Source organism: Serinus canaria, chromosome Z (assembly GCF_022539315.1).
Source record: "Serinus canaria isolate serCan28SL12 chromosome Z, serCan2020, whole genome shotgun sequence".
Taxonomy (NCBI): domain Eukaryota; kingdom Metazoa; phylum Chordata; class Aves; order Passeriformes; family Fringillidae; genus Serinus; species Serinus canaria.
Window position 1 is genome coordinate 8,891,518 of NC_066343.1, and position 20,405 is coordinate 8,911,922.

General features: G+C 42.1%; 1 protein-coding gene across 4 annotated transcripts in view; it reads right to left on the reverse strand.

Moving 5' to 3' along the window:
• Nucleotides 1–2,849: 2,849 nt before the first annotated feature.
• SSBP2 (single stranded DNA binding protein 2) overlaps nt 2,850–20,405 on the reverse strand; it is a 135,749-nt gene continuing 118,193 nt past the window's right edge. For all 4 annotated transcript variants that reach the window (XM_030237600.2, XM_030237598.2, XM_030237599.2 and 1 more), the window contains 3 exons: nt 20,306–20,334; nt 17,438–17,536; nt 2,850–15,123 (listed from right to left, as the gene is read on the reverse strand). In XM_030237600.2, coding sequence (XP_030093460.1) covers nt 15,094–15,123; nt 17,438–17,536; nt 20,306–20,334 — 158 coding nt within the window. In that variant the 3' untranslated portion in view covers nt 2,850–15,093. The remainder of the gene's footprint in view (nt 15,124–17,437; nt 17,537–20,305; nt 20,335–20,405) is intronic.

Sequence of the window (20,405 nt, forward strand, 5' to 3'; positions counted from 1 at the left end):
CAGCTCCAGCTGCTCTGGGCACCCTGTGCCAGGCCCTGCCCACACTGCCAGGGAACAATTCCTAATTCCCAACATCCCATCTTCACCTACTATCTCAGTTTGGAGCCATTCCCCCTTGTTCTGCCACTGCCTGCCCTGGTACAAAGTCTCTCTCCAGCTCTCATTTAGACCCTTTAGGTACTGGAGGGTGGTCTCAGGTCTCCCTGCAGCCTGCACCTCTCCAGGCTGAGCAGCTCCAGTGAAGGGGGTGCTGGTGGTGTCCAGGGCACCAGGGACTGGATATCCCCTCCACTCCTACCTCAGGATTCCTGAGGTCACCTCACGGCCTGGCAGTAGCCACAGCTAGGTTTGGTCTGTCCACTGTCACTGAAATGCCTCAAATCTGGCTCATATTTTCATTTTTATTTCTCTTTTGGAGTCATGCCCTCTTGTGCTGTCACCAACTTGACATCCTAGCAGATGCATCCAGGGCAAGCATGTTCCCATTCCAAAGGCAGCGGAACCACTGGCACTTCCATCATGGATGTTTGGATTCCCACCTCTGTGGCCACAGCCCTGGTCATGTATTCCTGCAGGAGTCAACAGCTCGAGAGACCACAGAGAGCTCCTTCTCTTACCTCCTCCTCCTCTTCACACGGTAAGGATACTGCTGCTCTTGCACACCGTGAAAATAGAAAGCTCTGCTGAGGAAGAGCCGAGCAATCACTTCGGAGCTGTCAGGAAGGTCAAGGTTTTGCTTTTGCCATGGATACAGTGTTATTGCTGCTGAAGGCTCAGCCACTTTGGGGATGCTCAGTGCCTGGGCTTGTCAGCTCTTGGTGAGGCAGCTATTTTACTGCAATGTAGTAGAGGGTATAAACTGTAAATGGTTTTCAGAAAAGAATGCAAGGCTTATATTTGACTATTGTGCTGTGTGGTTTCACTGCAGCACCAGGACTGTTTTCTGTAGCCCTTCCTTACAGCCTTTCCTCCAGGTAGTCACTGTTCCAGAGAGGGCTTCCCATGTTTCTCAGAAACATACATCCATGAGATCCATGAGTTTACATCGTGAACTCTTGTTCATTTAAACATTGTTAAAGATCCAGCTTTAACCTATACCAGCCAGGAAAATTTGAATTTTAACAGAGTTTCTCAGTGCAGTAGGGGTTGTCTTCCCACACTGTCTGTTACTGTCACTGCACTGCTATAGCACTATCTCTGTTTCTATGCACATACTCTTTTTATCAAGCAACACCACGGCTGTATCATCTCAGTTGTTACATTTCAGAAGATACTGGCTCTGAAAATCAGCATGTTATGCTATGCCCTACATTTATTTTCATCCTGTTGCTTAAAAAAAAAAAAAATACTGGTGTGTCTCTCCTTCTCTGGCTTCTGTGAAGGGAAAAACCAGCCTGTCATGGCAGTGAGACACCTTGGCCTTGCCATCTGAAGAGAGTCTGTAAAAGGTTTGCACCCAGTGTTTTCCCCTTCCTCAACTGCTCAGTGCAGATGACAAAACCTCAAATTACCAGTTTCTCACACTGTGGATTCTGGATGCCAGAAGAAAAGGTCTGTAAACAGAACTCAACATTTCCCTATTTAAAAAACCCCTTACATTTTGTCTCCCTAGGCCAGTAATTTGTACGTTTTTTTTCAGGTTTACCTTGTCACGCTCAGGCATTCTCTAAGATAATGCTGTTTGTTGTTCTGTTGAACACAGTCCCAGTGATCAGGTGCCTGGCCTGGTATGGATCTCTTGTTTGCTGTGAGATGAGGAGCTACAAAGCTGCTGGAGTCACAGGGGGGCAGAGTAAAATCGAAATGTGCTCACGTGAACAACCTGCAGTGTTGGGGTGAGGGGAAAGAGGAGCAGCTGGAGCAAGGGAAAGCTGCTGTTTCAAAATCACACCTCTGATATGCACATAGCTCTTGGGCTCCAGGGAAGGAAGGCTTCATTCAGGGGGTGTCCTGTGGGGAACAGGGATACAAATAAGCAGTGCCCGTGGCAGGCACACCTGGGCAGTGCAGCCAGGTACTCGCACTCTAAAATGAGCTTTCCTAAATGATTCTCTGCTTTCACAAGCTGCATTTACTCTGCCCTCCAGCTACAGAGATAGTAGCTAAAGGAGCGTAATGGACTGCAAAGAAACCACTGAAGCTGACTCCTGTAGTTTCTAACACAGTCTCCATTGGACTAAAACAGTGTTTTACAGCTTTTGGTGCTCAGGTAATAGCTGCCAAGTCGTACTGTTCTCCTTTCACTGCTGAAAAAGAAAAATTAGGCTGCTGGCACCAGTGTGGTGGTTTCAGTTTGAAACCAGGTAGAAACATTAATTTTGTGTAGTGGTTTTGCTTTGTTAATTTGAGATTTTACTAATTTTGAGGTTTCCTGGCTAAAGAGTGTACTAAAGAGTGTGGTGGGTTTGGTGGTGGTTAATTATTAGTGTAGTTCACTAATAATCATTTCCCACTTGAAAAATACTTTCTGTGGCACAGCTACAGCAGCACCTGTGGCATCACCGAGGTACTGGACCTAAGGCAGCCCTTGTGGAAGCACCTTTTGTGCATCTTTTCCAGTTAATAAACAACTCAGTCTTAGATGTGAATATATCTGTAAAGTACAGTCATTAGAGCTAGCAAGAAGTGCTCCAAAATGCATTGTGTTGGGAATGTTTTAGATACAGATGACAGCTACTGCAGTAAATCAACTGCACTACAGAGCTGTGCATTTCTGTAGTCAGCATACTTCTGTGCTCCAGAAACAAATGTATTACTGCCTGAAGTTATAAATAACCTTTGTTATTTACGGAAAAAAGGTGTTTGGTTGCAGGGTTTTTTTGGGACACAGCTTGTGAAAATACAACTACTTCTTGTAAAATGAAACTTTATTCTAAAATGTATCCAAAATTGCAAGACACAAGCACCATTAAACAGATAAATAGACATATATTTATATACAGAGAGCATCAAAACACAAAACAATTGTTAATATAATTCTTATACCATTTTAATGAGTATCCATCAATAAAACTTTACAATTTAAAGGAGACTTTTCAGTTGCAAAACAGTTGTAAAATCATATGTATAAATTATGTTTACTACAATTCCAATGACAGAGGCAAAGTAAAATACAAAAATAATAATCAATACTGCAAATTCAAATACAAACCCCAAAAGTAATGCTGCACAGGTACGTATGTACACTGGATGAATTCATGCAGCCAGGCAGTGCAACAAATTAACTGCTGAGTTTAACTTATCACAAAATGGAACCACCATGTCGAAAAACAGAAGAAAATATACTTTTGTAATAAATCATAGTGCATTTTGAAGTTAGACTTTATAAAATGATTGTTGAGTGATATACTTCTAATATTCCCCATGTGATCTGAGATCCCCCCAACTCCTTTTTTCACAAAATAAAATACAAATGACAAAAGCTAAAAACCCCACTGTAGAACGGAGTCTGATGTACTGGTACCATCTTGAACACATTTGTTTTAATTCTTGGTATCAGACTTGTTTGTAAGTGCCCATGTCCACAGGGACATGAGTTTTTCCTTGCTACCAGAAGTAAATCTTTCACGCTCCAATGCTATCTCCATAAACTGCATCTCACACGATGCTTAGACTGCACTGGTTTGAAGAGACACAGCTGAGCCTTGAAAAAAGAACCCTTAAATCCCTATGCAGCACAGAGAGAGTAAATGGAGGATAGAGAGACCTCATTATTCCTGAAGCTCCTATCCCTAATTGCTTTAATTACATAAACAGAGATTAACATAAGAGGCTTTTATGGCTTGGGTGAAATTTCTGCTAATTTGCTGGGCAAGTGCGCAGCCCATGTCTCTCCACAGGGCTTTGCTTTTCACAGTGCAGAGGGCTACAGACTCTTTTGGTTGGTGAAAGGAAGCCTCAGGTAACTATATAGAAAAATACCTCTGCAGTGAAAATGTGGTCAAGAAACAAAAATTCAAAACAGAACCTCTGGATAACTGTGACTTCTTGTGTAACAAAAACATGGCTGTCACCTTTCAGGTCTGTGTTGGTTGGTGTAGCATGAACACGTAGATAAAACTGGTAAAGTGTCAAAATTATATGAGATACAATTACACAGTCTGACAATTTTTTCCTTAAAATTTTAAGTGATAAGCACGCTCAGTGTTTTCACTAGGAAATTACTGCTGAAATGCTACATTTCGTTGCTGAAAAGACATTTATAGCAGCCTGTAAACTACTGAAGAGTTGCTTCCTGCATCCTTTGTGATTCCAAAACCCCCCTTTGAGCCATCACTAACTTCTGAGTTAATGGGAGTTTTGAGCAAAAAAGGGATGCGGAAAACCACCTGTACTGGGTAAATAATGTAGCAATTTATACAGCAGCTCTTCAGATCTTCCAACATGCAAGCACATGTAGAGAGAGGCTAAGAGACAGCATGCACTGCAGTGTTATGTCATTGTGCTTATGTCTTGCTGAGGGCACTATGGCATTTTCACTCAGAAAAACAGAAATGTTAGCCCCACAAGACTTAAAGAGCCAATATTAATGAAGCCATCAGCTACTGTTGCAGTAAAGAACACCCCAAAAGAGGGAGGAAGTTTGTCTGCTTGTAGTGTATACATACTGAAGCTGAAGAGAATTACAAAGGCACAATACAAGCCTATATTTCTGGTAAATTATATATATTCATACATTTCTGTTCATACCACCTCAAGATAGTGAATGGTACAATAATAACTGAAGGTACAAATGTTAATTGAAAGTGAAGCTCTAACAAATAAAGGACTGTTGGAGAACATAGCTCATTACTTGCTACATTTCTACTCTTCCCAGGTGGTGAGCTCATCCACCTTTCCTCCACTGGCTGACAACAACATGGTGACCCAGTGAGGAAACTGGAGCACCATCAGATGACAGACAGAATGGCTTTATGCATCTGAAAAGGTGTCAGTGAGTGGCTGCCACAACAATCTTTCCCACTGCTTTACCTTTGGCTCAGAATTCACAGAAAAACCAGGAACAGCAACTGGAATTTCATACCCATTCTCATGCAGAGCCGAGGCTGAGATAACCAATGAAAGTAGCATTTTGGTTAACTTCAGCACTCAAAAATATGAAACAGCAGAGCAGTACCAGCTCATCATAAGAAACAAACCTCAATTTTTCATTTGCAGCTGCACAAGATCTGTATCATATCCAGAAGCAAATGACTCACAACTTAGGAAATAAAGTGAATGGATCAATACTGCTCCTGTTAAACTCATAAAAAGTGACACCCACTTTTGTGTGATGGAATTACAGGGCAGCTGTGGAGACGACTGCTGTCCCAGCCCAGCTCTGAGAATGTGGATGCCTGATGAAAGTGGAAGGTGCAGCTACAACATTTGAGTTTTAACCTGGAGCTGTTCCTCAGCTTGCCACAACAACTGGCACAACTACCGTCAGGATTTCGTACCACAGGTAATGGGGAAGGGATGGAGGGGACCGAGAGGAGGAACCTGCAGGAAGCAGGCTCTGCTAACCCACAGTAACGCTGCCTGCAGATCTGCTCTATCTGACATGGGATATTCCCTCATCTCCAAACCAGCACACCAAATCCCAACATGTTTATCGCACATTTCCCTCAAAAACCCTATCAGAAACTGCCAGTACTACATATATTCTCACAATCCTCAATCAGCACCTCCTAGATTTATTCCTTAAAGCTCTCAGGAAAGGAATCTTTAGCCACACGTGGAAAGCATGAACATTAATACCTTAGTTACAAGCTCACAGCTGAATTTAAAAGCTGCATATGCTGTTGCTGGTGTTGATTGATCTATGCAATGGTTTTTCCCTGTGTTGCTTCCAAAGAAAATCAGTGCAGGTAACAAGGAAGCCCACTCTAACAAATACAGGTTAGGTTTCCTAGGCAGAGCTAATCACTCTAGAAATGTTTCACCAAGTTGCAAGTTCAAGCTACAGCTGTTCATCAAAATCGAAGTAAAAATAAAGAAAATAGCACTACAGGGCAGAAATCTCATGCTTGAGATTTAATTCAGAAAATCATCTGTAAGACACTTGGATTCAGGTTCAAAGGAGCTGCATTATTCTTGCCCATTCCAAGCTCAAATAAATACAAGTTAGTGTAGAGGTGTGAGAAGCCAATTGTACACACTTGGATTCATCCCACCTAATTCCAGCCGTTCATCAGTGGTGAGGGCAAATGATGCCATAATGCAGTCTTCCAGAGGCATCTCCACTCGTGTCCCTCCTCTGACTGACACACAAGACCCAGGCTGGTAATTTTTAGCCAGCTGAAATTAGGGCAGGATGAATCAGGCCGCAGCATGGAGCGGAAACAAGTCTGATGTGGTGGCACAGTATCACCATGACAATCCAGTCTGTCACAGCCCTGTCTGAGGCTCCCAGCCAGACACGCTTTGGGTCACTGACCCACACCACCCGTGCCTTGGCAGCTCACAGTCTGGCAAGGAGCTCATCACACACCGAACAGTGAGGCTTGAGTTCATGACGATCCCCCAAAGCAAGATCTGGAGCCACCTGGGATGGCAGCACTGCCAGGCAGCTCTGGTGCACAGGGACTGCAGCCCTCCCAGACAGCCCAGGGGCTGCCCTGCAGAGTTACACACAAGGTCTGGAGGGGTTTGCAGCCGGAGTGGTTACTCATCCTAACACAACATGCACACATGCCCATGTATCCATGTGCTGTGGGAGTTCTGCATCCCCTCGCCTTGGCTAGGGCATGGGCTGGCTCTTGGCAGGAGCTGTCGGTAATGAGGATGAAGCACACACTGAGGAGAAATACAGCGTTCTGAAACACACATTTGTGAGATCCCCAATAGTATCAATAGTAACGATTAAGGTCAGAGGCAGTATCAAGTTTTGCATGCACTTTCTACATTAGTATTTATATAGACAAGTTTCATTCTTGCTGGTTTGCAAAATTACTGAGGTTTCCTTTACTTCCAGAGACTGGAATATTGAACATTAGTTTCACTTATGATGCTGAAAGTCATTCTTTGTCTAAAATACACCTACAAATACTTAGTATTATGGGACAGGGATTGCCCTGTTGTTCTCTGTAAAGGGCTCAAGTAACTGTAGAAATGTTTTTTGATCTTAGAAATACAGGGAATTTCTCTACAAATTGGTCTGTAAGCATGAGGAACACTTATTGCAAGTTCTCAAAGTCTTACATGAAAGGGTGAAGGTGCAAAGTCATTAAGACTGCCTTGATTCTAAAGATTAGCCTACTCATTTAATTAAACTATCAACAGAAACACAGAATTTGAAGTAATCCATGTAAGAATCCCCTTCAACTTTCCAAGCTTCTTTGCTTTTCCCATCGTTGCCTTTCAGACTAGACAGGACTTGAAATTCTGATGTCAGAAACCAGCAAAGAACACACAGACATTTTCATGTCTTTGTTGTGTATCATAAAGTACTGTAAAAAAGAAATGCAGAGTCCCAGAATTCAGGTTATTTTTCTCTCTCAGTAACCAGACAGAGTTCAAATCTCCTTAAAACACCACCTCAGGTAAAGCCTGCGGTGGGTGGGGATGAGGACACAATGCAGAGGCAGTGCTGTGCCTCTCATATGTCCCTAGAGATGGGCTTCTGTCTTAGCACTGCTGCAGTTTGTGAGGAATGAAAAACACACCAGCTCACACATCTTTGTAAGGCAGCAGCCTGCCCAGGTGCTGTGCCTGGGGCACCCCTTTGCCAGGGGACACTGCACAGGTGTGACACCTCTCAGGTGTGCAGGCACAGGCACCTGGGATGCCCCAAAACCTGCAGCTGCCAGCTCCAATCCAACCCCAAGCTCTCAGAAAAGGATATGAACTGGGTTGAATTCTCTTACATTACATTTAATATTTCTGTAAATGGCTTATAGATCTGCTGTTTGAAATAAATTCTGAAACCACTAAGCGTGCTTAACAGAGCTTCAACTCCATGTGGACAGTGAGTTCAGAGGACAGAACAAGGACTGTTGCAGTATATAATACACACGGCTGTACAGTCAAATGCCACCTCTTGCTTCAAAACAAGAATTTACAGTAGCAAGCAGTGGTGGCAAGATTTCTTACACAAAACCTACAGGAATTTACAGGATATGCATGGATCACCCAGGTTATAACACCAGCAACAGACAACACAAAGTATCTTGTGCAATGTGAACAAAGTTGACAGTAGTTTACCAATGCTGTAAGTAATTCACATAAATATGCTAACCCACCAGCTAACAAAACTTACTCCTCTTTCCACCAGAACCAGATGCTTGTACAGCAATCCATAAAAACAAAAGTTGTTTGTTTTTGTGGTTTTAGCCAAACATGCACAAAGCAGATGCACTACAAAGGAATACTTGTAAAAAAACAAACAAAAAAATCCCCTCAAAACTGGTGTCCAAGCACACACAGCAATTGGATTCATGCTTCTCAAACAGCCATGACAGAGCCAAAGTTTATTGTATGGGTGCTTTTTGTCCTGGAAAAATAGTAATATAAAAATTCACTTGTTTTATAACTGACAGAGAACTCCAGCTTTACGTACACCACTCTTCCGTGTCTCTAATTCTAGCCTTAAATCATGCCAACCCTACTTTGGGAACTTGTGTTCTCTTCCTTATTCGTTAATGTAAATGCAAATCAAATCAAAACTACAACATAATCAGAAAAAATAAAAAATACTAGAAAAATGAAATTGAAAATAGCTTATACCTGCTTTTGGATGTTATGTCTCTTGACAACAATTTAATAACACCACTTTGCTTTCCCACTAAACCACTGGATGTGCTCTGTGTCTCTGTTACAGAGAACTGTAGTAAATTTCTACCTCAATTAAATACATCCTGTATTTGGGATTTTATTTTCATCCAATCTGCAAGACAAAAATGAGCTTTTCTTTCAAGATATTTTCTATCATTGTTAGGAACCATCTCGTCTGATTTGTGAGTATGTGGGATGCTAACTGTCCCGATCTCAAGCAGTGAGAGCTCTCAGGATGCTGCACTGCCACTCCTTATCTGGTGTTATACTCAATTCCTCTCTATTAATGAAATAAACTCTCAGCAGCAGGGCTCTAGTTACAGGTATGAACAACTTCCTGCATGCTTGTTGGGCAAAATACTCTTATTTTTGTGCAAAGATCTGGCACAGTACATTTATTGGGGAAGTCCAAGTGAGAGAGGGTAAACATGAAGATTAAAACAACAGAAGTGAAGCCTAAAATATCCAGTTGTCAATTTGACTCCTCAGGGGTCAGAGCAGTTGTTCCACAACAATACTTTTTCCCATCAGAAGCAATTACTGATGATTTCAGTATCTCTGCAATAGCTCAAACTCCCAGACTGTACAGTCTATTTCCTAGGCTATTGAGAACACATCACCTTTCAAAATCCCCATGGTTTGTGCTGTTTCCCTATGAAAGCTGATGCTAAAACTGCCAGAATTTTCTCTTAGCAAAATCCATTCTATTGTCTCAGCATTGCAAGAAGAGTTGTGCAAGTTCTCAAGAGAACAGCGAGGTAGCGAACCAACACCTTGTTTCTGGTGGATAACTGCCCAGTCCTGAGCCACCTGACCCTGGGAACAAGCCTGCTCGACCACTCAGTCACTGCTCTGAGACCACAGAACCCTGAACCATCCATGGGACACACTGAAAACACTGAACAGGCCAATTAAACCACTCTGTGACTTAGGCTTTGGACAAGGTCACACAATTCAGATGTCAAGCAGTACACTTTTGGGGATGCGGAAGGAGCTTTCAGCATGAAGTCCAGCTGTATTATTTATAGCAACTAGGCAGCAAATCTCTTTTTTATCTGATTTCCCCAAAACCGTGTCTTTCAGCAAATATTTACAATGCTGAAGTAAGATAAAGAAAAAGAAGGTGATTTTCCTTTTGTCTCTCCGTTTCTTTTGTGCACAAAACTGAAATAGTGGCTAGAAAGTGACCATTTCAAATTATAACTGAAAACTGCATTTATTAAATTTGAAAACATGTACCCAAGAAAACCTTTATACATTTTTATGGCAAGTTTTCCTATTACATGAGAGGCTTTCTTACACATTTTAAGCTTAAATGAAGAACAGCAACCAAACAGAAGTTTGGAATAAAACTGCAAAGCTGTTGGCTGTGTGGAGGGAAACTATGGCCGCACAACTGAAAACAAGATGAAAGAACAAATTCACAGAAATAGTTCATGTAATAGTGAACAAAGCTCTAATAAAGTAAGAAACAGAAGAAAGCCAAATCTGCTCTGCATGTCAGTACTATTGATACATAAACATGCTCCTGCACTGGTAAAATCTGTGAAATAATGTCTTCTTAGGAAAGACTTAATTTGAGCTCTAGACTGTCCATGTTCAAGCATGGGTTTAGAGTACTACAGTCCTACTTTTGTAATTTCCTGAAGGATACTACCTGTCCTTAGATCTGTTTAAAGTTAACTACGTGCAGGCTCAGTTTGAAATCAAGGTGAAGCTGTTGGCAGGATCAGAATTTTCATGTGCTGAGTAGATGATCCAATTATTTTTTCTAGATATGCTACTGTAATTTGTTTCCAATATGTAGATACTATAGAGGAGTGCACTCAAAGCAGTATTTTAAACTCTCTTTTCTTATTTTTCAGGTTGAAACATCGTTTTGGTAATTTCAACAGACCCTCTGTATTTTTCTCGATGTACTCAGTTTTTACATCTGCCAAATAATGTTACACCACAGGTAAGTTATATATTTGACCCAGACTAGGGTGAAATCTTACCCAAAAAATGACCTTATGTGAATGGTTTCATCAAAGTTTCAGCAGAACTGGCACAAGCAGCACTTTACAGAACTGTGCCAATATCTGAAAAGTAGAGAGAGCTGCATACATCAAAATTTAAACCTAACTGATTTATTTCTGAATTTCTAGAGTTGTTTTGAGTCACTAAATCATGAATTGGATCCTCACTGTATGGTAACAGTGCTGAAATAGTTTATAGGGGTTTATTTGAAAGATGTGCTTTGTCAGGATTCCCATCCTTAAGGCCTGAGCAAACCCAAGTGTGTCTGTGTCAGCACCCACAGTAACATCACCACTTATGGTGAATTAAAGAAAAACAAATTTACCTGTACGTTTTACATCATTAAGGTATATTTTACACTCTTGAAATGCAAACATGTAGGGTGAAGTACTGAAGAATCCAGTCCATACTAAGCCATGGCAACAACAGTGGATCAGAGCTGACTAGGAACAGGGGAAAACAATTAATAATTAACTGACACAGAAATAAGACCCTGTGTAACATGTATCAGCTGGAAAGTCATTTTTGAATAAAGTGATCGACATTAAATATTGTAACAGCTGGTCCCTCATTAAATCTAATTCCCATCATTTGCACATGCAGTATTGCCACAGAACAGAGGAGAATTCAATGGGTTTTAGGCAGCTCAAGAAGCTGTCCTTTGATGCATCTTTAAAGAGGCAAGCTTCCATTCACTTCTTCCCAAGTGGATGTAAAATAAATGACTAGCCTCCGTATTTCTCTTTGGGTATTCCAGTTGGAAGGGAAAGGAACAGCTGGATGTCTTGGGACATGGAACATTCAACCCTACACTATGGGGAACAGGCTGAAAGCCTGGAAGTTGTTACTGTCTCTGAGGATCTGACATGTTGGGTGGCCAGGGCTCTGCAACCAGAGGGCTTCCAAATAAAAAATGGAATTTCTGGGGGTTTGAAGTACAACTTCCAAACTGCAGGTTTTCCTCATTCTCAGGCAGTTAAGAAAATAATGTAATCCCTACATGCAAATATCCAGGTGTTTTGTTAATGCATGCCAGGCCACATGCTTTACCTGTGATTCAGACAGCTTCTTCCTAACCTCAGACCCCGCAGTGAGACATGGCAATAAAATCTGGGTGACGTGGAGATACATCTGGATCTGAGCACTGCTTTCCATAGGTTTGAGCAGCAGGTAAGACCTGGTTTCACTGTGAAGTCCACAGGTGAATCCAGTTTCAGCTGATTTCTATAAAGCTGGAATATTTGCAAGAGTTCACAGAGCACAACAGATCCCTTACTCTCCATTTCTGCTACTGAAAGATTTGTTCACTTCTGTTTTTAAAAAGGCTTACTTCACCTTTGCCTGAAATACCCATTTACAGAATCACCTTCTATTTACTTCCATACTAAAGAGCAAGATCTATCTAAAAACCCAGTGCGAGAAGATCTACTGTGCACCACTTAAAATAAAATTCCTACCAGAGCTGGACAAGTTTTGACATTATCAACAATGCTGTTGCATAAGGACAGAACCAAACACCAGTTACATTGCTCCTGGTATCTGGAGCATAAAAAATGTAAGTGGGAGCAAAAACAGAGTGCTTGGGAATAGTCTTCTTCCCATATTGATACTCTAGATACCATGAACATCCTACAAGGATTTGTAAGCAAAGGAAAGAAAAATGAACAAGCAAAAAGCCCTGTGCATCTTAAGAAAAAATAATCCAAAGGTGTAATTTAGAATTTGAGTAATTAGCACATGGGATTGTTTTCTAATGGTTCAGCTGCAGAACCTGGCCTCTCCAGGAGCCTGGTAAAGCCTTGGTCTAAGCATTAGTGGCACCAGCTGCTGCCTGTGGGGCTGCATGGGTGTGAGAAGTGCAGGACACAGTGAATCAATCATGTGCTGAAATGCTCCTGTATCAAAGTGAGGATAATGTATTTTAATATTGATATCCAATCTGTGTCAGCAGTTCCATGCACAGGTTTAAAGGTCAGACTTCATCCTTCCATGGTGCCCAACAGCTCACTGACCTGGGAATGGCCTTTGGCACTCGATGCACTGTTCCCATCTACCTTAGGCCACCAGCAGTGACACCATCTGACTGAAACTGGGCCAGGAGGAGTCCTTGGGTCCCTAGAAGGCGACCACAGATAATACAGGTGGCCAACCCAGGCTGCAAGGACACCTGGACTCTGGGTGTAATGGGGACACACCAGTGGCGTTAGTGACAACAGCAAAGGGTCTGAAGAAATTACACCTGATTTTGTGTTTGTGATTCAAGCCAATAGCAGGGTCTGCCAGCATCTTTGGAGACAGCAACTAAGTGTTTTCCAAAGAGAAGCAAATGAATGTGACCTTCACAATCAGTAAGAATACAGTCTACAAAACCATATAATGACTATCTAGGTCATGTTTACATCTAATCAAGTAGTTCTTACCAAAAAGTAATGCTAACAAAATCTGTGATACTTCAATGTAATTTTGATCCTCTGAGACTTTCATCTTTGAGTAACCCTAACAAGAGAGTAACATGTTAAGTCTTTTTATTTCCATATATCATACACGTATAAAATATGGAAATAAAAATTAGTGAGGAGATTGTAGAATTCCTTACACATCCAGCTACCATCACAAGCCCATCACATATGGGTGATATTCCTTTACCACAAGTTCATGAAAGAGAATCCCCTTGCACATGGATATACCATATCCCAGAACTGCTCCTCCTCTGCAAGTGGCTCTTCTGGAATTAAGACCAAGGAGAGGAAGTTGCTGTTTGTCTGTAGCACAAATTTCTGCTGAGCCACTTTGTGCCTGCACTGCTGATCATCAGCCTTTGTATCACTACAAACTGAAAACCTTTGTTTTCCTGGGAGAGCTGAAAATCATCAGGAACTAAGTAAAAGTACCATAATCTTGCTTTCAGAGCTCTGCCTGAAGAGAAATGGGAATGCTTCCAGAAGCGTTTCCTTTTGGCCTTTTTCTGCATTCTGGCCCCAGCTTTCATACCTAAATGGATGTCCTCCTTCTAAAAGGGCCCTGTCCTTTGTTCCTCTTCTGGTCATGGCAAAAGGTAACACCCTCACAACAAGGCTAGTAGTCATAAAAAGTTTACTGTGGCATTTTGGCTCAAAAAAAAAAAAAAAAAAAAGGCTGCTGACTGGAAAGTTTTGTGGGAACTAATTCTGGCAGATATGGCAGAAAACACACATCCAAGCAGCAGGGTGACCTGATTTTCTAAATGGGCTTGGGAATTTCTGTTTATAATTAGGAACACAGATTGCTCATATATGTTTGAGAATCACCGAAAATGGGAAACATAATTGTAAGTTGTTGGAAGATGTTTCGGTGATAAGGACTCTACTGTCTTTCCACTAACTACCACCCCTACAGAAGACCATGCTAAATAGAAAACTCAATTCCAAGGGCAGGAGAAGCCCTGACACTTTATTGCTAGATTCTATAGCAATTGGAGCTCACTTACAGTAACCTTATAGTACTCTATATAAACTGAGAAGCTTGTATCAAATTCAGGCTTCCATTTAAAATAGATATTGCAGATATTAGGCTTCAATTAAAGAAGAAAAATAACCTTCAGTGCTTTTTTTTTCTCTTAAAGGCAAAGTATCAAAAAAAATCCCCGAACTAGGTGGAAGTTATTAAATTTCTCCAGAAAATTAAGATGAGCTTTCTTCTATTTCTTGAGACAGTACAATTTGTGAATCACAGGGTAGCTGGTATCAAACACAAGGTAATGAAAGCTCGTATAAGCAATTTTATTCCTATCCATAATGGCAGACACTAACAAAATCAAAAGAATTTCTCCTTTGAGTTCAACTTAAAAAATAACTTATAAAGCAGTGATATATGCAACATAAAACAGTTCAGGATGGGAAAAGGAAAGCAAATTTTAATAATTAAAATGTAAACGTGGAAAAAAAAAAAGGAATAAAAGTCCCTACTTCTGATTTCTACATAAGATGTCATGTGATCCTATTTGACAGTGTCCTGGGGTCGGTGTGTGTGTGTGTGTTTGGGTGTCACACACACACACCCCATGCTGACCCACACATGTACACACACAAGACAGGCGCTGGCAGCTCCACCTCGGGCACTTCTCTCATGCCACTCCTTACAGTTGTCTCAAGCATGTTTGGGACCCACTTTCTTGACAAAACAGGGGAGATGGTAGGAAAAAACAAAAAAACAACAGGTGGGTCTGATTGTGTCTGAGATCCTTTAGTTAAACTGTACACTGGGACGAATAAATTTCTTCTGCAGTAGCTCTCTGGAGAGGGCCAACTCACTGTGGTCTTCATGGCGACACTTGTGAACGGGTCACACGCTCATTGTCATGCTAGGGGAGTACTGGAAAAGAGGAATCCACATTTTAACAAACATTCTTACCCCCACCCACAGGTAGCCACAGGTAGCAATGGCTTCAGAGCTCCTTCAGCTCCCTCCTGAATCTGTGCTGCTGCCTTTCTTGGGGCTGCAGTTCAGTTTGTGTCCCCAGAACTTCTGCTGTGCTTCTCTCATGCCAATACAGCCACTGCTGACAAGGGCACCGGCCCTGAGGCCTGCTGTGGTGTTACCTGCGTGCTGTGATGAACCCACACCTCACTGAGGCCTCCCACTCCCCTTCCTGCCCACTGCTGGCTACTGGGGAATTTACCTGGGCAGGTGTCTAGTCTGAAACAGACTGGCTGCATTCGTGGCTAGCTGAACCACACAGGATTTTGGGGAGGTTTTGATTACTTTAGGGTAAGAAAGGAACAAAGATATGTATGACTGTGATTCAGGTAGGCTTTTGGTCTGTCTTATTTTGTGGTAGCAATTTTAGGGAGCAAGCTGAATCACCAGTGCTCATTCTCCTTTATGTGACCCAAAAATCCAATCACCACATCATGTGATTGTAGTGACACAAACTGAACTGCAGCCTTTACCCACAGCTACAGCCACTCTCAGGTTAGCACTGCTTCACTGAACTAATCAATGGGACACCACAATGCCTAGAAGAAATGTACATCCATACACCTACCTTGCTTTTAAATTGAAAACTGTGGACTGCAAAAACAGTTAATTTGGTCCAACATCCTCTAAGTCGAGGAAAATGTTCAAATGCAAGAAGATCAGCAGTTTGAAAATTGACAGAAGAAAGAGGAAAGATAAATTTGCCTGTGCAAAACCACATGTGCCCTACATATCCTGCTGAGTCTTGAGTTCCAAGCTGGCCATTTCCAAGTCCAAGCATATAGAAAGAGTATTTTATATGGGTCTTCCCTGTACTGTAAATTAGACAGGTCTGACTACCAGATCTGAGGCTTAAAGCAAAGCACCTGCTCAAGTAATCTCCTGCATCTGAGCCCAGGTATCTGGGGAATCACTTTGGGAAAGGAATCAAAGCATGGTCTCAAGTTGTTTAGGATTTTCAACTTGTTATTAAGCCCTGCCTTGCTACTTAGCCCTAACCAAAATTCCCGGTGAACTGAACAGCAAATCTCCCTGAGAAAGGACTCCATGATAACACCTATTCTGAGCAGCCAAGTGGCAAAACATGGATCAGAAAGCAAAGCAGTCCCCCAGGACGAGAGAGCAAGCAGTGTTACAGAGGCTGCAGTCCCTGGGAGCAGACAGGGACACCCCTGGCATGTGCCATTCCTGCCTTGCAGGCACACATCTCAACAAAACCTTGAGAAATCTGAGTCCCTGGCTCTTGCAGGCAGCACAAAAACACCCAGAACCCAGGGAGTGCCTGAGAACAGTGATTGTCTCCAGAGTACCACTGATGTCCTCTTGTTCCCACAGCCCTGTTTCAGTGACCCTGGCTGCCCTCAGCACAGCAGAGTGTGCCACACTGGGAGTCAAGGGCTGCCAGGAACAGGGACCACATTTCATGGAGCCTCTGTTCTTACTGCCATTTTGGCAGATATTAAACATTGCTCTTTTTAGGTTGTGTATGACAGTTTTCTTCAATACTCCACACAACCTGAATGTGTGCCCACCAACAGCTAACTGGCAGAAACTCTTCCTTTTCACTAGCTGAAAAAGAAAACCTCCCAAAGCCCCTCAAAATCAGATTCCCAGGAAATTCCATGCTGAGATCTAACAGAAGCTGTTTACTGAGCAGCAGGTCACCACTGGCACAGGTAAGGAGGTCACACTCCTATTGAGGGACCTAGAGGTGGATTCAGAGACCCAGCCTCAGGCACATGAGTATGACAATATCACAGTCTAGCTCTGTAAAATGTTTACAACACATTTTGCTGCTTTTAGCGTTCCATATATATAAAGAAAAAAGAAAAAAGCGTAATTTTCCCCAGAATGAACACTAGTGGGAACCTCTGCCTTTTATGGGTGTAACAGCACACTGCACCATGGAATCTGCTGGTGCTCTCATGACAGACTTCAGTGTAAACCCTGCTTTTTCACTGACCTCGTGGCCCACAGAGTTTCTGCAGTAAATCTATCCCTCCCACCTATTCCAGCTTCAGCTCTCTTTTCCACAGCATTTTTTATTCAAATCAATACTGTAATTTATGAAACTATTAAAAAAACATGCAAGACATAGTGCTGCACTACAAGCACACTACAAAACTTGTGAAGTTTCTTTTTCTAAACAAAAGGGCACAGAAACAGGTTCACCTTTGCAATCCAACAACCCAGGTAATGAAATACTTACACTCTCACTCTGAAAAGGGTTTAGGAAGTTTCCACCCATCTCACTGTCATCCCTGGGAGTGCCAGGCTGGTTGCTCATGCTCATATTACTGGGAGAGTTCTGTTAAAAAAAGATTGCAAAATACAGATTCAGTGCTGCAGGTTTCGGTTCATTTCCAGCCTCACCAGGTGAGCCCAGGGCATGCTCCACACAGAACTTGGTGCACTCAGGTGCACTGGGCCTCTCAAGGATGAGAAATCAGCCACAGCAGGGTTCTGCATGATTCAGTCACTAATTTTAGTCTGTTAAGTACTGTTCTCTTCCCTGAAGCAAGGATTATTTACCTGTGCGTCATTTTCAGGCTATAGCCAGCATCTGTTTCTGCTGAAGTCCAGAAAAGCTACAAAAGGCTGCAGCAGGGATATGAGGAAGTTCTGTCACCACATTATATCATGTGGTTGAATGCAGCCACGTCTGTGAGCCCTGACATATGTGAGTTATGGGTATGTACTTAAAGATAGACAAGAGATGCACTTAAAGGCAGGATGGATCAGGTCTGCACTGACCTTTGCACAGGCCTGAGGGCTGCTCATCATGGTCACAGTTCACTGAAATAGTAACAACCTAAAGCCTTCCAAAAATTCATTGTTACTCCTTTCCTTAGTGCACAGAGACCTCTGCAACTGCAGGAGCAGAATGGGTGAAACAAGGTAACTGCCACAGAAATTACTGGGCATCAGCAGCTCACACATGGTGATTGTACACACTACCATCAGTCAGGTGCTCTTACAAAGCTGCTTTCCACCCTGCCATGCTTGGACCATGGGCAATCCTCTTTCCATCACTGCTACATCTCCTACTCAAAAGACTCATGGTGAAAAAGAGTAGTCAGGGAAAAGAAGGAGTGAAACCATGGACCTCATAATGAAATACTTACATCGATGACAGTTCTTTCCTTGGCTTTTTTTTTTTTTTTAATCAGAAAAATGGAATGCAATATAAATATAAATACCAAACTAGTTACATACATGACCTGCAAGAAGAAATTCTTTACCAGCATCTGAAATGCAGCTCAGGGAGTCAGGACAAAAGCCCTGCCTTAGCCCTTCTGCTTTCTTCAGTCCAATTCAGTGCTCCCCCAGCTGTGATCCCTCAGGCCATGGACAACACGTCTATCAAAGACAGCTGAAGCCTAACAGGGTTATGGGCACCAGTAACAATAACAATACTGACATCAACTGACATCAGTTAATCAAGTCTGCTCTCCAGATATTCAGGGACCCACAGCTCAGAGAAGGCTGCACCTACTGCCCTGTCTCTGCCACTGCTGCTGTGCCCTCAGCAGCATTAATGCAGGGCAGCCCAGAGCCTGGCTTACACAGGAGGTCAGGCTACACAGTCACAGCACTCCTGCTGGCCTTGACATCCAGGAACATACAGACCTTGCCACATTTATTTTGTATGATGCTCCTGCACTTTTGCCTGTTCCTGGGGGACTCCCCCTATTTCATGTTGCTCTGCGTGGAACCAGCTTTGGCATTCTGCCATTGCTGCAGCACGCCAGCCCCAAAGGGCCACATTCCTGGAAAAATCCCATTGTAGTGACTCCCCCAGGCTGCTTTTGTGGCCACTTGGGGTCCAGCACTATAGCTCCAACCTGGATTTTCCAAAGCAAGGGTGCCCCTGATGCCTGCACAAATTCCATGGGCATTGCAATAAATGCAGGCTGGTAATTTTTATTTAACATGCATAATTTCAGTTCATTTACTGCCCTTGTCTGAGCTTACTGTATAAAAAACTTTATGTTCTGCCATTCAGCTAATTCAGTCAAAATCTTCTCTAGAAAGCTATGAATTCTGTGAGCTGTACTGATTCTGCCAGGACTGGATCCATTTTCTATGGACAGCTGTTTTACAGGCAAAATTAACAGCATTTTTCTTTTACTTATTTAAAAAACACATAGATCAAAAGTTATTTCCACGAGTTATTCATGCAGGCAAACATATTATGAGACTTTCAGGTAAATTGTTTAGGACCCAAGTTTTCAGAGCTGCTGATACCTGTATCAGCATATACTGACCAACTTGCAGTGGAACACAGGCTTTAAAAATTATCCCATGGGAATGGAAATGTTTTGGATTTTTTTCCCTGAAGAAATGCTGCAGTTTGCAGTCAGATAGTGAAGAAAAACCACAGACTGTGATAGAAATGTGCTGTATGCTGGTCACCTCAGAGGAGGGTTTTACTGAATCCCTCACTGCACAGCTCAGCACAGCACAGCTGAAGCAATGGGCTCTTTTCTTCCATCAGTTTACATCATGAAGAGTCTGAAAATGTTATGAAATTTAGGAACACAGGGTCCTCTTTATTTATGCCCCTTTACCAATACTACATCAGCTCATTAATTCCTAAGTTAATGATGATCACATCCATAAAAGTTTTATTTTTACAGAAGTAACGTATTCAAGTATTATTTTTGTAGATGCAAAATCCCTGCAGATTAAACTCACATCCTTTTCCAGCTATTTAATAATCGTGGCATCAAAGCAGTGCTTCTCCTGAAAGTACTTCTTAATCCAGGTTTTTGGAAATTTATCCTGAGGATTAAGATATTAACATTACCTTAGAGGGGTGACAAACCCAATCCTGCGACACCCTAAGGAGATTGTCCCAAACTTACATTTGACTAGAATTGATTATAAGAACTGGTTTCATTTATTTTAAGAGCACCAAAGACTACAACGTGATCAATCAGATTATGAACTGGAGGTAAATATATATAATATAGATGTGGTAAAAAAGTTTAACAAAAAGATTCATAATGGAGAAAAAGGAAATGAGTTTAGAGTGAACACTCTAGAAATTCCAGATATTTGATTAGATACTCACTTTGGAAATACTGTCCATGTCTCCTGAGCCTGAAATTAAAACAGACAATTGCTCAGTTAGTTTTGAGCTGAAGCTAATCCAATATTTTTTTTTTTTTCAC